The sequence below is a fragment of the Cebus imitator genome, unplaced genomic scaffold, assembly GCF_001604975.1.
Source record: "Cebus imitator isolate Cc_AM_T3 unplaced genomic scaffold, Cebus_imitator-1.0 Scaffold107, whole genome shotgun sequence".
NCBI classification, from domain to species: domain Eukaryota; kingdom Metazoa; phylum Chordata; class Mammalia; order Primates; family Cebidae; genus Cebus; species Cebus imitator.
The window spans coordinates 7,047,865-7,070,942 of NW_016107422.1; the positions used below are offsets into that span (position 1 = coordinate 7,047,865).

General features: G+C 39.6%; 1 protein-coding gene and 1 pseudogene across 2 annotated transcripts in view; both read left to right on the forward strand.

The window, feature by feature from the left end:
- TEX36 (testis expressed 36) overlaps window positions 1-23,078 on the forward strand; it is an 88,510-nt gene that overhangs the window by 8,195 nt on the left and 57,237 nt on the right. The window contains exons 2-4 of one of the 2 annotated variants that reach the window (XM_017537922.2): window positions 10,622-10,753; window positions 11,499-11,579; window positions 16,847-17,345. In XM_017537922.2, coding sequence (XP_017393411.1) covers window positions 10,622-10,753; window positions 11,499-11,579; window positions 16,847-17,143 — 510 coding nt within the window. In that variant the 3' untranslated portion in view covers window positions 17,144-17,345. Of the gene's footprint in view, window positions 1-10,621; window positions 10,754-11,498; window positions 11,580-16,846; window positions 17,346-23,078 lie in introns of those variants that run through there. The other variant, XM_017537923.2, reaches the window with a different exon arrangement.
- Window positions 9,893-10,002, forward strand: LOC119472595 (annotated as a pseudogene).

Here is a 23,078-nt window from a genome sequence, read left to right on the forward strand (position 1 = left end):
CTCCTGAGTAGCTGGGATTACAAGTACCTGCCACCACACTCAGCTAATTTTTGCATTTTTAATAGAGATGGGGTTTCACCATGTTAGCTCAGGCTGGTCTTGAAATCCTAACCTCAGGTGATCTGCCCATCTCAGGCTCCCAAAGTGCTGGGATTACACGCATAAGCCACTGTGTCTTGCCTTAACATTCTTAAAGCAAAGAATTTCCAACCCATAATTTCATATCTGGCTAAACTAAGCTTCATAAGTGAAGGAAAAATAAAATCCCTTTCAGACAAGCAAATGCTGAGGGAATTTGCCACCACCAGGCCTGCCTTGCAAGAGCTTCTGAAGGAAGCACTAAACATGGAAAGGAAAAATGATTACCAGCCACTGGAAAAACACACTGAAGTACAAAGACCAATGACACTATGAAGCAGCTACATCAATAAGTCTGTGAAAATAACCAGCTAGCATCATGATGACAGGATCAAATTCATACATAACAATATTAACCTTAAATGTAAATGGGCTAAATGCCCCAATTAAAAGACAGAATGGCAAGCTGGATAAAGAGTCAAGACACATTGGTGTGCTGTATTCAAAAGACCCATCTCATATGCAAAGATACACATAGGCTCAAAATAAAGGGATGAAGGAAAATTTACCAAACAAATGGAAATCAGAAAGAAGCAGTGGTTGTGATCCTAGTTTCTGACAAAACAGACTTTAAACCAACAAAGATCAGAAAAGACAAAGTAGGGCATTAAATAATGGTAAAGGGATCCATTCAACAAGAAGAGCTAACTATTCTAAACATATATGCGCCCAATACAGAAGCACCCAGATTCTAAAACAAGTTCTTAGAGACGTACAAAGAGACTTAGACTCCCACGCAATAATACTGGGAGACTTTAACACCCCATTGTCAATATTAGACAGATCATTGAGACAGAAAATTAACAAGAATATTCAAGACTCAAACTCAGCTCTGTATCAAGGGGAACTGATAGATATCTACGGCCAAGTCTCCCCCTAAAAACAACAGAATATACATTCTTCTTGGTGCCACATGGCATTTACTCTAAAACCAAACACATAATTGGAAGTAAAACACTCCTTGGCAAATGCAAAAGAACTGAAATAATAACAAACAGTCTCTCAGGCCATAGTGCAATCAAATTATAACTCAAGATTAAGAAACTCACTCAAAACCACAAAACTACATGGAAATTGAACAATCTGCTCTTGAATGACTCCTGGGAAAATAATGAAATTAAGGCAGAAATCAAGGAATTCTTTGAAATCAATAAGAACAAAGAGAAAACATACCACAATCTCTGGGACACAGCTAAAGCAATGTTAAGAAGGAAATTTACAGCACCAAATACCCACATCAAAAAGCTAGAAAGATCTCAAATGGACACTCTAACATCATAACTAAAATAACTAGAGAACTAAGAGCAAACAAACCCCAAAGCTAGCAGAAGCCTAGAAATAACCAAGATCAGAGTGGAACTGAAGGAGATACAGATACAAAAAAATGGTTTAAAAAAATCAATGATCAGGAGCTGGTAAAAATTAATAAAATAGATAGACCACTAGCTAGACTAATAAAGAAGAAAAGAGAGAAGACTCAAATAGACACAATGAAAAATGAGAAAGGGATATCACCACTGACCCCACAGAAATACAACCAACCATCAGAGGATATTCTAAACACCCCTATGCAAATAAACTAGAAAATCTAGAAGAAATGGACACATCCACTCTCCCAACACTGAATCAGGAAGAAGTTGAATCCCTGAATAGACCAATAACAGTTCTGAAATTGAGGCAGTAATTAATAACCTACCAACCAAACAAAGCCCAGGACTAGATGGATTTATAGCCGAATTCTACCAGAGGTAAAAAAGGAGCTGGTACCACTTCTTCAGAAACAATTCCAAAGAATTAAAATGGAGGAACTTCTTGCTAATTCATTTTATGAAGCCAGTATCATCCTGATACCAAAACCAGGCAGAGATACAACAAAAAAATCAAACTTCAGGCCAATATCCCTGATGAGTGTTGATGCAAAAATGCTCAATAAAATACTGGCAAATTGAATCTAGCAGCACATCAAAAAGCTTATCCACCACAATCAAGTCAGCTTTGTCCCCAGGATGCAAGGCTGGTTCAATGTACACAAATCAATAAATGTAATTCATCACATAAAGAGAACTAAAGACAAAAACCACATGATTATCTCAACAGACACAGAAAAGGCCTTTAATAAAATTCAACATCCCTTCATGTTAAAACTCAATAAACTAGGTATTGATGGAACATGCCTCAAAACAGTGAGAGCCATTTATGACAAGCCCACAGTGAATGTCATACTGGATGGGCAAAAGCTGGAAGCACTCCCCTTGAGAACCAGTACAAGGCAAGGACACCCCCCTCATCATTCCTATTCAACATAGTATTTGGAAGTTCTGGACAGGGCAATCAGGCAAGAGAAAGAATTAAGCTGTCTTCAAATAGGAAGAGAGGAAGTCAAACTGTCTGTTTACAGATGACATAATCCTGTATCTAGAAAATCCCATCGTCTCAGAACAAAACTGGAGGCGCCACACTACCCTACTTCAAACTATACTGAAGGCTACAGTAACAAAAACAACATGATACTGATATAAAACCAGACACATAGTCCAGTGGAACAAAAAAGCTAACTCAGAAATAAGACTGCACATCTGCAAGCATCTGATCTTCAACAAGCAATGGGAAAAGGATTCCCTATTTAATAAATGCTGCTGGGAGAACTGGCTAGCAATATGGAGAAAATTGAAACTGGGTCCCTTACTTACACCTTATGCAAAAATTAACTCAAGATGGATTAAAGACTTAAATGTAAAATCCAAAACTATAAAAACCCTAGAAGAAAATCTAGGCAATACCAGTCAGGACATAGTAAGAGGCAAAGATTACATGATTAAAATGTCAAAAGCAATTGCAATGAAAACAAAAATTGACAAATGGGATTTAATTAAAAACTAAAGAGCTTCTGGACAGCAAAATAAACTATCATCAGAATGAACAGACAGCCTACAGAATGAGAGAAAATTTTTGCAATCTATCCATCTGACAAAGGTCTAACAACCAGAATCTGCAAGGAACTTCAACAAATTTACAAGAAAAAAAAATGCCATTTAAAAGTGGGCAAAGGACATAAACAGAAACTTCTCAAAAGAAGACATTTATGTGGCCAACAAACATGAAAAAAAGCTCAACATCACTGATTATTAGAGAAATTCAAATCAAAACCACAATGAGATGCCATCTGATGCCAGTCAGAATGGCGATAATTAAAAAGTCAAGTCTGGGCATGATGGCTCATGCCGGTAATCCCAGCACTTTGGGAGGCCAAGGTAGGTATATCACAAGGTCAGGAGTTCAAGACCAGCCTGGCCAATATTGTGAAACCCTGTCTCTACTAAAAATACAAAAATTAGCCAGGCATGGTGGGGGACACCTGTAATCCCAGCTACTTGGGAGGCTGAGGCAGGAGAATTGCTTGAACTCGGGAGGTGGAGGTTGTGGTGAGCCAAGATGGTGCCACTGCACTCCAGCCTGGTAACAGAGAGAGACTGTCTCAAAAAATAAATAAATAAAAAATTAAAAAGTCAAGAAACAGTAGATGCTAGTGAGGCTGTGGAGAAATAGAAATGCTTTTACATTGTTGATGGAAATGTAAGTTAGTTCAACCATTGTGGAAGACAGTGGGTGATTCCTCAAAGACTCAGAACCAGGAATATCATTTGACCCAGCAACCCCATTACTGGTTATATACCCAAAGGAATATAAATTGTTCTATTATAAAGATACATGCATGCATATGTTCTTGCAGCACTATTCACAACAGCAAAGACATGGAGTCAACCCAAATGTTCATCGGTGATAGACTGGATAAAGAAAATGTTCATGTACACCATGGACTATTATGCAGCCATAAAAAGGAATGAGATCATGTCCTTTGCAGGGACCTGGATGGAGCTGGAGGCCATTATCCTCAGCAAACTAACACAGGAACAGAAAACTGAACACTACATGTTCTCACGTATAAATGGGAGCTGAACAATGAGAACACATGGATACAGGGAAGGAAGCAACACACACTGGGGCCTGTTATGGGGGCAAGGAAAGGGAGAACATCAGGAAGAACAGCTAATGCATGCAGGGCTTAATACCTAGGTGATGGGTTGGTAGGTGCAGCAAACCACCATGGCACACGTTTACCTATGTAACAAGCCTGCGTGTCCCGCACTTGTATCCCAGAACTTAAAATAAGATGAAATACACTTTAAAAAGATAAAAATTAAAAAATTTCTTAAAACAAGTGAAAATGGAAACTCTACATGTCCAAACCTTTGGGATACAGCAAAAGCAGAGGGAAATTTATAGCAATAAACACCTACATCATAAAAGGTAGAAAGAGTACATGAATTAACTATCTAACAATGCACCCCAAGGAAGCAGAAAGGCAACAATAAACCAAACCCAACATTAGGAGAAGAAAATAAAGACCAGAGCCAGAACTAAATGAAATAGAGACTAAAATAAAATAAAAAGGATCAATGAAATTAAAAGTCAATTCTTTAAAAAGATAAAACAAAATTGAGAAACTCCTTGCTAGTCTAGCCACAAAAGAGAAAACCCAAATAAACAAAATCAGAAATGAAAAAGGAGACATTACAAAGACATTACAAGTAAGACCACAGAAATACAAAAGATCATTGGAAACTGTTGTGAACAACAATATGCTGACAAACGGCGAAACCCAGAATACATAAATAAATTCTTGAAAACATACAACCTACCAAGATTGAATCAGGCTGGAATGAAAACCTGAACAGAGCAATATTAAATAGTGAGACTGAATCAGTAATTAAAAAAAAAAATCTCCCAACAAAGAAAAATCCAGGACTGGATGGATTCACAACTGAATTTTTTTTTTTTTTTGAGACATGGTCTTGCTCTGTCACCCAGGCTAGAGTACAATAGCGTGATCTCGGCAAACTGCAACCTCTGGCTCCCAGGTTCAAGAGATTTTCCTGCCTCAGCCTCCCGAGTAGCTGGGATTACAGGCGCTCGCCACTGCACCCAGCTAAATTTTTTTTTGTAATTTTAGTAAAGATGGGGTTTCACCATCTTGGCCAGGTTGATCTCGAACTCCTGACCTCATGATCCACCCGCCTTGGCCTCCCAAAGTGCTGGGATTACAGGCGTGAGCCACTGCACCTGGCCCACAGCTGAATTTTTACCAAACAAAAACCAAATGCCAATTGTCTTGAAACTATTCCAAAATATTAAAGAGGAGGGAATTCTCCCTAACTCATTCTATGAGGCTGGCCAGCGTCACTCTGATACCAAAACCAGAGATGGACACAACAAAACTACAGCAAATATCCCTGAAGAACATAAATACAAAATTTATCAACAAAATACCAGCAAACCAAATGCAACAGCACATCAATAAGGCAATACACAGTGATCAAATGGAATTTATACCAGAGACGCAAGGATGCTTCAACATACACAAATCAGTAAACATGACACATCACACCAACAAAATGAAGGACAAAAACCATAGGATTGTCTCAATAGATACAGAAAAGCATTTGATAAAATTCAACATCCCTTTATGATAAGTACTCTCAATAAACTAGGCATAGAAGGAACATAACTCAAAATAATAAAGACCATATACAGCCAACCCACAGCTAACATCATACTGAATGGGGTAAAGTTGAAAGCCTTTGCTCTAAGAACTGGAACAAGACAAGGATGCTCACCACTCCTATTCAACATAGTACTAGAAGTCCTAGCCAGAGCAATCAATCAATCAAGAAAAGGAAATAAAAGGCATCCAAATTGGAAAATAAGCGAAATTGTCTCAATTTGCTGATGATATGATATTATATCTAGAAAAACCTAAAGACTCTACCAGAAAAGACCCTCTTATATCTGATAAATATATTCAGTAAAATTGCAGGATACAAAATCAACATACAAAAAACAGTAGCTTTTATGTATACAAATAATGATTTAGCCAAGAAGGAAATCAAGAAGGAATTTCATTTATAATAGCTACAAAAATATCTAAGAATAAATTTAGCCAAGTAGACAAAATATAAGACAAACTATAAAACACTGATTAAAGAAATTAAAGATGACACAAACAAATGGAAAAATATCCCATGCTCCTGGGTCAGAAGACATATCATTAAAATGACCATATTGCTCAAAGCAATCTACAAGTTCAATGCAACCTCTATCAAAATACCAATGCCATTTTTTTCCACAGAATTAGAAAAAGCAATCTTAAAATTTACATGGAATTAAAAAAGAGATGGAATAGCCAAAGAAATCCTGAGCAAAATGAACAAAGCTACAGGCATTACATTATCTGACTTCATACTATATTACAAGGCTATAGCAACCAAAACAGCATGGTATTAGCATAAAATTAGATCCACAGACCAATAGAACAGAATAAGGAACCCAGAAAACTAATCTTTGACAAAGCCAATATGAATTTATATCAGGGAAGCAGCACCCTCTTCAGTAAATGATGCTGAAAGAACTGGATAGCCACATGTAGAAGAATGAAACTGGACCCCATCTCTCACCAGATACAAAAGTCAACTCAAAATGAAGTAAAGACTTAAATATAAGACCTGTAACTGTAAAAAACACTAGAAGAAAACCTAGGGGAAACTCTCCTGAACCTTGGTTTAGGCAAAGAATTTGTGACTAAGATCTCAAAAGCACATATAACAAAAATAAAAATAGACAAAAGGAACTATATTAAATCAAAAAGCTTCTGCACAGCAAAGGAAACAATCAAAAGAGTAAATGGACAATCTGTTGAATGGGAGAAAATATTTGCAAACTATTCATCTGACAGGGGACTGATAACCAGAATATATAGGACACTCAAACAACTCAACAGTAAAACAAAAACAAGCAAACAAAAACAAAAAAAGTAATCCCATTAAAAAGTGGGCAAAGGACATGATAGACATTTCTCAAAAGAAGACACACAAATGGCAAACAGGTATATGAAAAGGTGCTCAACATCTTTGATCATCAGAGAAATGTAAATCCAAGCTACAATGAGATATCTCACCCCAGTTAAAATGACTTTTATCCTAAAGACAGACACTCACGACTGCTGATGGGGATGTCAAGAAAAGGGAACACCTGTGCACTGCTAGTGGCTATATAAATTAGTACAGCCTCTGTATTAGTCCGTTTTCACACTGCTATAAAGAACTACCTGAGACTGGGTAATTTATAAAGAAAACAGGTTTAATTGATTCACGGTTCTGCATGGCTGGGGAGGCCTCAGGAAACTTACAATAATGGTGGAAAGTGAAAGGGAAGCAAGGCACATCTTACACAGCAGCAGGAGAGACAGTGAGTAAAGGGGAATGTGCCACACTTTTAAACCATTAGATCTCATCAGAACTCACTCAGTACCATGAGAACAGCAAAGGGAAAATCCACTCCTATTATCCAATCACCTCCCACCAGGTGCGTCTTCTGACATTTGGGGATCATAACTCAGGATGTATTGTGTGGGGACATAGAGCCAAACCATATTAGCCACTATGGAGAAGAGTATAGAGGTTCTTCAAAAAACTAAAAATAGAACTACCATATGATCCATCAATCCCACTGCTCGGTATGTGCCCAAAAAAAGGAAATCATTATACTGAAGAGATATCGGCACTCTCATGTTTATTGCAGCGCTGTTCACAATAGCCAAGATTTGGAAGAAATCTAAGCATCCGTCAATAGATGAATGGATAAAGAAAACGTGGTACACATACATAATGAAGTACTATTCAGCCATAAAAACAAATGAGATTCTGTCATTTGCAACAACGTAGATGGAACCGGAGAACATGATGTTAAGTGAAATAAGCCAGGCACAGAAAGACAAACTTTTCACATGTTCTCTTTCCCTTGTGGAAGCCGAATATTAAAACAGTTGAACTCGTGGAGAGTAGAATGATGCTTATCACAGGCTAGGAAGGGTATTGGTGGGGGAAGTGGGGATGGAAAATGGAACAAAAATATAGTTAGAATGAATAAGATCTAGTATTTGATAGCAAAACAGGGTGACTACAGTCAATAATAATCTATTGTATACATCTACTATGTATACATAAAAATTTTAAAAAATTTAAAGAAGACATACAAATGGCCAACAGGTGTATGAAAACATGCTGAACGTCAGTAATCATCAGGGGAATGCACATAAAAACCACAATGAGGTATCATCTTATCCCAGTGATAATAGCTATCACTAAAAACAAAAAATAGCAGACGTTGGCGAGGATGGGGAGAAAAGGGAACTCTTACACACTTTTGGTGGAAATGTAAACTAGTAGAACCACTATGGAAAACAGTATGGAGATTTCTCGAAACACTAAAAAGAGAAATTACCATTTGATCCAGCAATCCTACTACTAAGTATCTACTAAAAAAATAAATCATCCAGCAATCCCATTGTTGGGTATGTCCAAAGGATTAGATATCATTCTACCATAAAGACACATGCACACGTATGTTTATTGTGGCACTGTTCACAATAGCAAAGACTTGGAACCAACCCAAATGCCCATCAAAGATAGACTGGATTAAGAAAATGCGGCACATATACACCATGGAATACTATGTAGCCATAAAAAAGGATGAGTTCATGTCCTTTGTAGGGACATGAATAAAACTGGAAACCATAATTCTCAGCAAACTAACACAAGAACAGAAAAGCAAACACCCATATTCTCACTCATAAGTGGGAGTTGAACAATGAGAACACATGGACACAGGGAGGGGAACATCACACCAGGAACTGCTGGGAAGTAGGGGCTAGGGGAGAAATAGCATTAGGAGAAATACCTAATGTAGATGACAGGTTGATGGGTGCAGCAAACCACCATGGCACGTGTATACCTGTGTAACAAACCTGCATGTTCTGCACAGGTACCCCAGAAAAAGTATAATAAAAAATAAAAATAAAAAAAAATGTATCAGAGAGATGCCTGCACTTGCATGTTTACTGCAGCGCTATTCACAATAGCAAAGATACAGAGTCAATCTAAGTGTTCGTCAGTGGAGGAATGGTTAATGAAAATGTGATTGCTATTCAGGCAAATATATTGGCAAACTCTCCACTCTATTGGAGTGTATACCTTTTTTCTTTGTATCAAAGCTACCATATCAGGTAGGTATCATTCCCATTTTACAGATAGGGAAATTGAGGCTCGGGAATGTTAAGTTTCTTGCGTCAGGCTCTCCTAAGAGATAGGAGAGAGCTGGGGCTGGACTCAGGAGCGCTGAATGTCTAGCCTCTGACCCAACCACATTAAGCTTCCTTCTCCCTTTGTGGGAATTTTCATTGAATTGGGTTTTGTCTTTTATTTCCATTTATTTCCTCCTAGAGAGTCCTGCATCAGAGCTCACTTTGTTAGGGTGGCTTTAAAGAGGTGCCATTCAAATAAAATTGGGGTGAGTTTCTCTCGCCATCAAGAGCCAGCCACGCTCCCCTCCAGGAATAAAAGACTCATCACTCCGGCTGCTGGAGTGTGACCCTGACTGCACACCCCTAGGGATCCGCTGGCTGAAGAGAGCTGCTTCCCTGGGGTCACCCCCAGCCCAGGAAATCAATCCAATGCCTCATTGCTTAGGGTGCACAGAGACTGGGTCCCCTCTCCTCAACTCTGAGGGGTCACCCTATGTCCAGAGCTCCCAGCTGGGTCAACAGAGGCCCTTGTTGGGACTACCTCCCTCTGCCCAGTCCTGTTTCCTTCCCAGGCTTTTGTTGGGAGATCAAAAGGACACATTCTAGATAACCCTTGCTGTCTATGGCCATACCACCCTGAACGCATCTGATCTCAGAAGCTTAAGCAGGGTCAGGCCTGCTTAGTACTTGGTTGGGAGACCACCTGGGAATACTGGGGGCTGTAGCCTTTTAAAAATAATAATAATAAAAATAGAAAATAAATTTAAAAAAAGGATAATCCTCACTGTCCTCACTTTTCTTGCTTCATACCCTTCTACCCCTCTTTTTCCCTCCTAGATGTTACCTCCCCTCTGTCATCCCACATTACCAGCGGAGAATCACTGGGGACTCTGTTCCTCTCCTTCCCCTTGCCTTAGGGCCACCTCATGCCTACATTGCTGGAGGCTGGCTCGCTGCCATGAACGTGGGTTGGCTCCTAGGCCCCCAGTACTGGGAGCTCCCTGACCGCAGGAAGGATCTCGAATAACACATTTCTGTCTTCTCAGAATGAGTCTGCTCACTCTCTGAGGAACACACCCTCCTTCCCAGGCTCTGGAAGCATTTCCAGGTGCCAGCACAGCAGGGGTGGCCTCTGTAACTTGAAACAACCGGCAGTGATGGCTCTGGGCCATCACAATGTTTTTTGTCTTGGAAAGAATACTTGAAAATTACAAAAATTATGCCATTTCCATTGCATGCCAAAAGCATCCAAATTGCATTTTAATCACTGTGGAGAGGAAGCCCTGATACTTGGCTTGTGGATTCAGATGTGTCTGGTTTTAATCAAGGCGTGTGCTGTTCTTCCAGTTCCCTCACATCGGGTTAACGCAAAAGACACCAGAATCCATCACCAGTGCTACGTTAAAAGAGCCCCATCGTCCGCACTTGTCTCGGCAAGTGGAGGGGAAGCTGCCGCCCATATACAAAGTCCGGGAGAAGGTGAGTCCTGATCACTGACCACAGCCACGTGCTCCTGTGGATCTCCGAGGGGGCAGCGCCGCTGGCAGGTTTGGCCAAACAATTCTTCCTTGTAAGAGACTGTGCATGTACTATCCCTGGACTCCTAAGGGCTGGTGTTCTCCCCACCCATACCTTGGTGCTCTCCAGAAGGAATTACCTCCTGCTACAGACAATCAAGTTAGCTCTTCCACAAACAAGAAGCAACCTCCCCTTCCAGCCCACAGTTCACTAACATGCACCTCCCGCCTCCCCGGCTGATTCCCGAGCAACTTCAAGTCTGAAGTGGCATGAAGGAGAAGCCAGGGTCCCACTCCATGCCTGCCAGGGTCAACCCAAGGCCTTGGGCCAGGGCTCTGGTCTCCTGGGACCCTTAATGGTCAGATGACAGAGTTGGGCTACACGGCCTCAAAAGTCTTTCCCAGCTTTTGGCTCCATGAATCTATACACTTTTCCATCCTTGCCTCCAAGTAAGGTGTTTTGAAAGAGAATTTTTATGACTTTCAGGAAGCTGGAAATAAGGTCGGGATTCAAAGCCCTGTGCTGACAAGCACGTGGACATCCCCCCCACCCTGTGTGTCTGTTCCATCTCTGGGGCCAGGTTTAATGGTCTCTCTTAGAGGCCGCTTTGCCTCATCCATCTTCCTCCCACATCACCCTATCCCAGTTTTGAAAGCATGCAGGATTCTAATGTGTGCCTTTTCTCTCAACCATCCTCCTTTTCCAGCAAGCAGTGAATAACCACTTCCCCTTCTCCGTGCATGACAATCGGCACAGTTTGGAGAACTATGGATCCTACTTTGACTCTGTGAGTATTTCTTTCCAAATTATTAATAAAACAGGGAGCAAGAAAAGGGATCTTGATTTTTGGAGGTGTGTTGAAGATAGAGGACTGACGTCAAAACTGGAACAAGGGCAAAGCAAAGCGAGGTCTTAAGTGAGACTCATAACACATTAAAAAAAATGCTGGAAGCTCTCAGAGTTCCATGCAGCTTTCACGACCTGCACCAGTGCTCTGCCTAGGGTTATGTGCGCTTCATCCTTCTCCAAGTGCCTTCGAATAAATTGTCTTTTGCCAGCTTTCCTGTGAAGATCTTTTGCATACATATTCGGCTGTAGACGTATTTGCTATTCACAATAGCAAAGCTACAGAATCAATCTAAGTGTTCGTCAATGGACGAATAGTTAATGAAAATGTGATTGCTATTCAGGCAAAAATATTTACAGCCTATTCACACTATTGGATTGTATATATTTTCTCTTTGTATCAGAGCTACCATATCAGGTAGGTATTATTCCCATTTTACAGATAGGGAAATTGAGGCTTGGGAATGTTTAGTCTCTTGCATCAGGCTCTCCTAGGAGATAGGAGAGAGCTGAGGCTGGACTCAGGAGTGCTGAATGTCCAGCCTCTGACCCAACCACATTATGCTATACGTGGAGGGACTGCTAGACGTATCTCAGGATGGCAGAGCCAGGATCCATGAGGAAAGATCAGAAGGAGGAGGAGCTTACATAATATAAGGAAGGGTTTCCTCGAAACTGGAGTTGCCTTTTCTCTACAGGTGGTGAGTTCCCCGTCACTGGAGAACATAAAGTTTGCCACAATGGTGGTTAACACAGCATTATGTGATAGAGATGTAGTATGAACTGTGGGCATAATTTTAAATCTTTTAGTAGTCACATTAAGTACAAAGAAACAGGTGAAATTCACTTTAATAATATATTTTATTGGCTGGAAGCAGTGGCTCACACCTGTAATCCCAGCACTTTGGGAGGATGAGGTGGGAGGATCAGTTGAGGCTGGGAGCTTGAGACCAGCCTGGGCAACATACTAAGACCTTGTGTCTACAAAACATTAAAAAATTAGCCAGGTGTGGTGTTGCATGCCTGTTGTCCCAGCTACTCAGAAGACTGAGGCGGGAGGTTCACTTGAGCCCAGGAGTTCAAAGCTGCAGTAAGCTATGATCATCAGCACTGCACTCCAGCCTGGGTGTCACAGCGAGATTCTATCTCAAACAAACAAAAATAATTTATTTAGCCCAATAATTGTCCAAATGATCCATTCAACATGTAATCAATATAAACAATTAATGAGATATTTTACATTCCTTCTTTTGAACCAATTCTTTAAAATCCAGTTTGTATTTTACACTTTTACATAAATGGCCCACCGTTTGTAAAGCTTCTGCCATATACCAGCATCTCATATTATTGTATTCAATCCTCACAACAATCCTACAGGCCAATTACACTTATCATCCCAATTTAGAGAAGAGCAAATTGAGATCCAGTAAAGTTAAACAACTTGCCCCAAATCTCTCGTTCCTCTAGACTGCAATGTCTTAAATAGAAATGCCTTAACCCCCAAAATCTGGTTTTCTTCTGGCAGAATGTTGAAAACAGAACCAGAATATCCACTTTGCCTGCCTCTGTAAATGGAGTGCTTAATATTGTTTTTTAAATAACCAAAGCGACATATGTCCTTTAAAAAACTGAAATAGTATAGAATTGTATAAAATTAAAAATAAATTCACACCCTTATTTTCCTTCCTCACAAGCTGACCTTGATGATTCACCACTCGTAATGATTTTGTGGGTAAAATTTGAGAATTTTTCCAATTCACACTCAAACATACACACATAGATGCATATCTGTTAATGATATAAACAGGATTGTACCACATGTATTTTGCCAGGGTTATGACAGTCTTCTAGAAAGCCTTGGAAGCTTTCCAGCTTTCTCTATGTTCTGGAATAGCTTATATAACATTTGGATTTTCAGTTTATGAAGGTTAGACAGAATTTGCCTATGAAATAACTTGAGTTTGATGTGTTTTTTAGAGTAAGTTTTTTATTACCTTTTCTTTCTCTCTTGATTATTATTCTATTCAAACTTTCTACCTCTTCTTGGGTAGATTTTGCTGATATGTATTTGCCTACAATGTATCTAATTCATTTCAATTTTACTGGCATAACTTCTCTCAAAGTAGCCTTATTTTGCTGATCCCTTAAAACTTTTTTCAGTTGAATGTTTAGACCACATACTTGCAATTGTTTTTGTTAATAATTTATTAAAACTATAAGTAGTCTTTAGATTATTGGCTTGGCTACATCCCAAAGGTTTTTCCTGTTAAGTTCTCATTATTTGCTTTCAAATAGCCTATGATTTAATTTTTAATTCCCTTTCCTAAGAAAAATTAGAAGGCTGTTTTGAATTATCTATATGGTTAGAGTTTTAGAAATAATCTGTTCGTTTCTAATATCTAGTTGTATAGGTTATGGTCAATTTTAAAGAACATTGTCTAAGACTTTCACATTTTGAATTATGAGATTTTCTTCGTTGTCTTGTATGTGATTAACAAGTGTGTCATGGCTGTTTACAAATAATATATATTCCCCCTGTTGGTTACAAAGTTCTTTATACTTATTAATTTAAGACTGTAATTATGTTATTTAAATCTTTCATATCCTTTTTTAAATTTTAGTACTGATCTGTCAATTTCTGCCTCTAAGATTATTCTTGAGCTTCTAAAGTTCTTTTTTGCTTTATATAGTTTAATACCATATCTTTCTGCATAAAAAATTTTTGTTGTTTAATTTTCATGGTGGTTTTTGCCATTTATCAGTATGAAGTGTTTCTCTATATGCGTGATGCCTTTAGCCATAAATTCTATTGACATTGTGATGGTAGCATGGCCACTCTCACTCTCATTTTGCTAATGTTTGTTCTTGGCGTTACGGTCCATTCCTTTGTCTCCATAATTTATAGTCATTTTTACTTTGCATTTGTTTTCTATTATAAATAGAATACAGCATAGTTAAAAAAAATCCAAGAATCTATTTCTTTATATGAGAATTTAGCTTATTCACATTATGATGACAATTTATGGTTTTGGTTTTATTTCTGCCATCTCACTTCTATGTTTCCTATTTATTATGCTTATATTTTGTTTCATTTTTCTTCCTCTCCTGACTTTGCTAGATTGATTGAATTTATTTGCTCACTCTGACTTCTGATATTCTACGAGTACTTACTCTCAAGTATAAATATTTGGTAATTGTATTAATACTATATTACTCTATGTATAAAAATTAATAACTATAGCTTTTCTCCAAGAATAAGGTAATTCTTCCAGTGTGCCTTATCTCACTCGTTCCCTGTTCCGGGGCTGCTGTGCTGCTGCCCGGGTTGTTTTCCCACAACTCCTGTTGGTGCCATTTTTGGACTTCCACTGGGAGCTCAAAGATGTTGTCCTGATTTCCCTAATCACGTTGAAATCCTGGAGTTTCAGCTGCAGATTCTTTTCCTTCTGTTTCTCTCCTTCCTTCCTTTCCTTTTTGTGAATTTGTACAGTTCAATACATTTCATGGTCAAATTATTAGCAAACATTTAGACTTTGTCATAAATTTTACTTGCTACTTTCCTGGCAGCTCTTTCCCCAATTTTCATCATCCCTTTCTTTTACTTGTTTTTTATTTTTGCTGGAGTATCCTCAAGTAATTTTTTTTTTTTTTTTTTTTGAGATGGAGTTTAACTCTTGTCTCCCCGGCTGGAGTGCAGTGGTACAATCTCAGCTCACTGCAACCTCTACTTCTTGGGTTCAAGCGATTCTCCTGCCTCAGCCTCCCGAGTAGCTGGGATTACAGGCGCTCACCACCACGCCCAGCTAATTTTTGTATTTTTTAGTAGAGACAGGGTTTTGCCACGTTGGCCAGGCTGATCTTGAACTCCTGACCTCAGGTAATTTGCCTGCTTTGGGCCTCACAAAGTGCTGGGATTACAGGCGTGAGCCACTGCGCCCGGCCAAGAAATTCTTTCGAAGTCGACTTGGACATTGTGCCCCGCATCATACACCTGTCCCTCCAATGCCACGCCCCTCCTGTTCTCCCCATTCTGGTTCTGAGGGCTGGTCTACATGGACTCCATTCCTCCCCAGTCCCCTCAGTCCTGGAGCCACTGCACAGCCCCTTGGGGTGTCCCTACACATACCCACACATATATAGATAGTCTCTTTACAGACTGTTTTCCAATCGCTCTAATGGGAATGTGCTTTGTGTCTCCTGCTGTGAAGCTGAACTTCATCACAGGCAATCTCACTTTACTGATGTGACGTCTGTATAATGTGTCCATTTCCTTTCAGTCACATCAGTATAGTGTTTCCTTTCTTAGTTTTCGCCTAGTTGTGATCAAACAGAATTTACAATTTTGAGTACACAGAAATTCTCATGTTTCCACGGAAGGTGCTGAGAGTGAATGAGGAAGCCTGTGGGTCAGGACCCAAAGGTGCCAGGTCCTTCAGGGGAGCCCTCAGGGTTGGGAAAGAATTTGGCCTCCTCAGACTTTCCAGAGAAAGAGTCATCATCAGTCCCACTGAGTGCTGGGGAGGCAGCTCAATCCTGGGGGATGGGGAAAATCAGGGTGCTGGGGTGTAGGAACCTATGTTGGTCCGTAGGATTGAGGCTGGCCTACAGGTTGTTTCTGGCTGCATTCCCTCTGGTTCTGCCTTCCATGTCTCTAAAAGCCCAGGCCCCTTGGTGTAACCGGAAGACTGTGAGGACAGTAACAGAACCCCATCAGGGTGTCGTGAGTGTCAATGCGCAGCCTTCAACAGGCTGGCAAAGGAGACCTCGAGACAGTCGCGCTAGGGTGCATTTAAACATATACATATCATGTAACTGATTTCCAGAAAGACCTCAGAACTATGTGACCTTGAGGCTGGGCACAGTGGCTCACGCTTGTAATCCTAGCACTTTGGGAGGCTGAGGCAAACAGATTGCCTGAGCTCAGGAGTTCAAGACCAACCTGGGGAACATGGCAAAACCCTGTCTCTACTGAAAATACAAAAACTTAGCCAGGCGTGGTGACACTTACCTGTAGTCCCAGCTACCGAGGAGGCTAGGGCATGAGAATTGCTTGAACTTGGGAGGCAGAGGTTACAGTAAGCTGAGATGGCGCCACTTCACTCTGGGCTGGGTGACACAGCGAGGCTCCATCTCAGAAAACAAAAAAACAAAACTATGTGACCTTGAATATTTTCCTTCTAATCTTGTAATTCTTCAATTCTTCTCCAGGGCCTGGGACGTAAGAAGATCTCTCCAGATAAAAGGCAACACTTTTCAAGAAATTTTAATCTCTGGGCATGTGACTATGTTCCATCTTATCTTGATGGCTTTTCAAATAACCAAATATCATATGTGTATAAAGAAGCTGTGGTGGTCTCAAGTTTCAGACGCTTTCCACGATGCTATAAAGAGATGTGGAACACATTTGTATTTCTTCCTGAGCGAAGCTATACAGAGTTTTTGAAAAAGAAACCCAAAGTCAGGTTCGCTATTGACAGAAAGGTTGTTTCTTCCCTGGAGTCCTAATCCTTCCAGAAGATTCTTGATGAATTTTGTAATGTTGGTATTTCATCAGACATCCTAAAAGCATATGTTTTCTGATCCAACCCTACTATTTAATTTTTTGAGTACTTTTATGATTTTTATAAGGTTAAAAATCATTCATATCATTATGAAATAAATATGTGATGACATACACATGTGTAAATAAACTTTTCAGATTGCCACATTTACTTTTGGGGAATTTTTAAAAGTGCATCCTTACTATATGGTCACATTTTCATGTTGAAATTTCAAACAATACAGAGGAAACAGAAGTCCTCCTTGATTTCATCAAATCTCCAATCTTGTATGTCCTCAGAAGTAAGTTAACCACTTGTTTTTAATCTGCATTTACAATCATATACATGTGCATAAACCATAACATTTTGAACATTACTATGTTACACAGTGCAAAATATTCTACAACTTTTCTTTTCTTTCTTTTTTTTTTTTTTTTTTTTTTTTTTTTTTTTTTTTTTTTTTTTTTTTTTTTTTTTTTTTTTGAGACAGAGTCTTACTCTGTCTCCCAGGCTGGAGTGCAGTGGCACAATCTCGGCTCATTGCAACCTCTGCCTCCTGGGTTAAGCGAGTCTCCTGCCTCAGCCTCCCAGGTATCTGGGATTACAGCCATGCACCACCTCATCAGGCTAATTTTTGTATTTTTAGTAGAGATGAATTCTCACCTTGTTGGCTAGGCTGGTTTTGAACTCCTGACCACAAGTGATCTGCCCACCTTAGCCTCCCAAAGTGCTGGGATTACAGGCATGAGCCACTGTGCCTGGCTTTCCACAGCTTTCTTTTGATACTTAATAATGTGTGTTGGAATTCTTGCAGTGTCAGTATGAATAGGCTGATTTTTAAAAAAATCACTGCCTATATTCCCAAATACAAATTCACTCTGTTTTAAATAATTATCTTAATAGACATTTGAATCATTTCTAGTTTTTTTCCTGTTAGACACAATGGCACAGCCTCTCTGGATACATGTTTCCTTGCACCTCTGGAGTAGGTAGACTCTGAAAAGTTGCTTTGTTGGTGCTTGGTTGACAGTCATGCGCGAAGTGTTGAGAAATACTGCCATTGCCTTCGAAACAGCCTGGACCAGTTGAACTCCTACCAACAGTACCTGTGAATTTCTGTTTTTTTCCCCTCTCATATTATCACTTAAATATTTCAGGATATTTAAGGGGGAAAAAAGGTACCTTGTTATTTTCTTATTTTGTATTTCTCTAATTATTAGTGAAGTTGAGTATCTTTTCCCATGCAGTGGCCTCCTCTGTTTCCTTTCTATAGACTGAGCAGTGGCCCCACCACTCCATAGCAACATGCTCTTGTTTATCTTGGACATGTTTTCTGTATATGAATTTAAGAATAATCTTGTAAAGTAAACAAACAAACAACAATGAAAATAACATTGCCAACGTGATAGGCAGTTCCCCTAATTTAACTTTTAATTTATGGGAAAACCAACACCTTCATGCTGTATCTGCCCCTTTGTTCGAATTTACTTTGTGTCCTTCCGCAAAGTTTATCATTTTCCTCACATGGGTTTAATGTGTTTCTTTTCCATGTTTATTCCTGTATATTTTGAAATTCTGTGGCTATTTTGAATGTTTCAGTTGCACTTTTAGATTGGTTTTGGCAGTTGCATGAGAAAACTATTGATTTCTGTGTATGAATCTTCTACTTGGCAACCTGGCTAAACTTCTAATAATAAGTAAATAAATATTCTAATAAAATAAAAAGAAAGTTCTAATAATGTTTCAGTTGATTCTCTTCTGAATTTTTCTAAATGGAAAATTATATCATTCGTAAAAGTGGTAATTCCTTTATGTCATTTCCAACATTTGTATTTTTCCCATCTTATTGCATTGGATAGGACCTCAGTACAGTTGGAATATTGTTACAGATAGTATATATCCTTATTTTCTTTTTCTTTTCTTTTTTTTTTTTTTTTTTTTTTTTTTTTTTTTTTTTTTTTTTTGAGACAGAGTATCGCTCTGTCGCCAGGCTGGAGTACAATGGCATGATCTTGGCTCACTACAACCTCCGTTTCCCGGGTTCAAGCAATTCTCCTGCCTCAACTTCCTAACTGGGATTACAGGTGCATACCACCACACCCAGCTAATTTTTGAACAGGATATCCCACAGAGAGGGGGCTGAGCACGCAGTGTGCTCCCTCAGATCTTTCTCTTCTTATCAAGGCACGAGTCCCCTTTCCATGATAACCTATTAATCTAGTAACCATGAATCCATGAATGGGTTAATCTATTTGTAAGAACAGAACCCTTATGACCCAATCACCTCTCAATGCTGTCACATCGGAGATTAAATGTTAACACAAATTTTGGAGGGGAAAATATTAAACCTATAGTACTGTGTATCAAGTGACTACCAACTTAGTGGCTTATAACAACACCATTTAACACACAGCTCTGCAGGCCAGAAGTCTGGGTGCATGTGGTGAGGGCTTCCGCTCAAGGTCTCACAGGCTAAAATCGAGGTGGACGCTCATCAGAGGCCAGAAGTTCTCTTTCATGCCCATGTGGTTGTGGCACAATTCAGTTCCTTGTGGTTGGAGGACTGAGATTCCCTGCTTCCTCGTTTGCTGTCAACCAGGGGCCTTCTCAGCTCCTATGAGTTGCTGTATTTTTAGTAGAGACAGGGTTTCACCATGTTGGCCAGAATGGTCTCAATTGCTTGACCTCGTGATCTGCCTGCCTTGGCCTCCCAAAGTGCTGGATTACAGGCATGAGCCACAGCGCCTGGCCTTTTCCTTTTCTTTTTAAGAGACAGGATCTAGCTCTGTTGCCTAGGCTGGAGTGCAGTGGTGCCATCATAGCTCATTGCAGCCTCAAACTCCTGGTCTCAAGCGTTCCTCCTGTGTTGGGATTACAAGCGTGAGCCACTGTACGTGGTCCTGATTGTCAGGTTTCCATATGCAAGCCTGGAGCCTGACAGTCTGAAGTCCTGCTTGCCTCAGCTGAAGTCTCCCACCCGCTGCCTGCGTTCGCCATTGCCCCTGGTCGCCCAGCAGAGCTTCCCCGGACAAGCCCCTCACCCAACCCTGCCATCTTACCTGTTCTTATGATAATGTAAATACCTCTCACCCAATCCCACCACTGTAACTGAACTTACTCTGCAACACCCCGCCCCCCCAAAAAAACTACCCAAACCTATAAAACCAACTCCTACCCCACTGCCCTTTGCTAATGCCCTTTTTGGCCTTAGCCCACCTGCACCCAGGTGAGTAAACAGCCACGTCGCTCACACAAAGCCTGTTTGGAAGTCCTCTTCATTCAAAGCGTGCATTTTTCCACACTGGTTTCTTTATATATTAAGGTGTTAAGCCTTTGTCTCAAATATAGTTCAAGTGTTTTATCTAATTTTTTGTTTTTTGTTCCTCGTTGCTTATAAACTTTATTTTTTAGGGCAGTTTTAGGTTTACTGAAAAATGGAATGGAAAGTTCAGAGTTCCTGTATTCCCTCTCTCCCCCCAAAATCTCCAGTTTTCCCCTACTGTTAACATCTTGCTTTGGTGAGGTACACGTCATATAAAAGCCCTGCAATTTTTTTTTAACACAGGTAAAATGAACGAATTTTTTATTTAATGGCTTCTGGATTTCATGTCTTGCTTAGGACTCCCTTTGCTTGAGATTATCAAATAAGTCTAAGAATTTGTGCTATGGTTGTATATATGGAGTGACATTATAGCAAACGATGTTCTGGTGTTTATTGAGATAATCTTATATTTTTCTATATTAATCTGTTAATATAATAAGGTGTATCAATGGATTTTCTACACTTCAGCCATTCTAGCATTCTTGGGAGAAACTCTAGTTGTTATGAGGTATTATGCTTTTGATACACTCAGAATTCAATATGCAACTAGCTTAATTGCAGTCTTTTAGTTTTTAAACTTTTGCAATTGCTATTTTAACTTTCAGCTGAAGGCAGCTTTCTCTCCTTTTGTATCCTCTGACACTGCCTATGTAAATTGCAAATACCTGTAGAATTTGCCAGGAAAGCTCCTGGACCTGGAGCTGTTTTCAGGTGCAAATCTTGGCATGTCTTTTCCATTTATTTTTGTGGAGCTTGGTCTGTATGGTACTTCCATTTTTTTCTTTTTCTAATTTTGGTCATTTTTATTTTTAGAGGAAACCATTTGTTTCATATGGGTTTGTAAAATTTTGGTGTTTTAATACAGTTCTCTTTTTTAAGGCTCTTAAAGCCACATCCTGTCCTTTGACATTTTGATGTTTACATGCCTTTGCTCTGTTTACCAACTCTACATTTTTGTTGCTGTTGTTTGCTTTTGATCTCATTAATGTATGCTTGCATGTTTACTAATTCCTTTCTTGAGCTTATTTTATTTTTCTTTTTCTAGCTTCTCAAGGTGGAAACATCACTCAATTATTTGTAGTCTTTCCTGTTTTCTTGTAAACGTAGTGAACGCTACTCCTTCAGAACGCCACTGTGCATAGACATATCATGGTGTTCTTGTTATTGTTAATTTTAAAATAGTTTGCAATTGTTTTTTTTTCTTTTTCTTTTTTGTTTTGTTGATCTTGAGACAGGATCTGGCTCTGTTGCCCAGGCTGCAGTGCACTAGCATGATCATGTCTCTCTGCAGCCTTGACCTCTGGGGCAAGTGATCCTTCCGCCTCAGCCTCCCGAGTAGCTGGAACTACAAGTGCACACCACCGTGCCTGGCTAATTTTGTATTTTTTTGTAAAGACAGGGTTTCACCATGTTGCTCAGACGATCTCAAACTTCCAAGCTCAAGTGATTCTTCCACCCGGGCATCCTCAAATACTGGGATTATCCATGTGAGCCTCTGTTCCTGGTCTGTTTTCATTCTTAATTCAATAATTATTAAGAAGTGTACTTTTTTTCTTTTTTTGTTGTTTTTCATTGTCAATATTTTATTAAGTAATTTCTGCATTGTGGTCAGTGATTAAGATTTGTATGATTTCTGCTTACTGAACATTTAAAAGTGTTCTTGAGGCTTAACACATGGTCAGTTTCTGTCACTGTTTTACATGTATTTGACAAGAATACACAATCTCCCTTTTATGTACTCTCTTTTTTAGAGGGAATAATTATAAGGCCATAGAAAGCTGCAAAAAAAAAAAAAACTCTACAGAAAGGCTCTGCCTTTTTTTTTTACCCAGTTTTCTCCAATGCTAATATCTGGCATAACTGTGGTAAAATAGAATATTCATTTTCTATTGCTGTATGTATTAGTCCATTTTCTGTTGTTTAGGATGAGATATCTGGAATGATAATTTAAAGTTATAAACTACAACTGTAATGTATAAGGAAAAGGAATTTATTCCTTACATTTATGGAGGCTGAGAAGTCCAAAGTCAAGGGGCTGCATCTGGTGAGGGACTCTCTGCAGAGTCCCTAGGGTGAAATGGAGATATCCCATGGAGAGGGGGCCAAGCACGCCAGTGTGCTCTCTCAGGTCTTTCTCTTCTTAGTGAGGTACCAGTCCCCCTTCCATGATAAACTATTAATCTATTAACCATGAATCCGTGAATGGGTTAATCCATTTGTAAGAACAGAACCCTTATGACCCAATCACCTCTTTAAGGTCCCACCTCTCAATGCTGTCACATTGGAGATTAAATGTTAACACAAATTTTGGAGGGGAAAATATTAAACCTATAGTACTGTGTGACAAGTGACTACCAACTTAGTGGCTTATAACAACACCATTTAACACACAGCTCTGCAGGCCAGAAGTCTGGGTGCATGTGGTGAGGGCTTCTGCTCAAGGTCTCACAGGCTAAAATCGAGGGGGACTCTCATCAGAGGCCAGGAGTTCTCTTTCATGCCCATGTGGTTGTGGCACAATTCAGTTCCTTGTGGTTGGAGGACTGAGATTCCCTTCTTCCTCGTTTGCTGTGAGCCA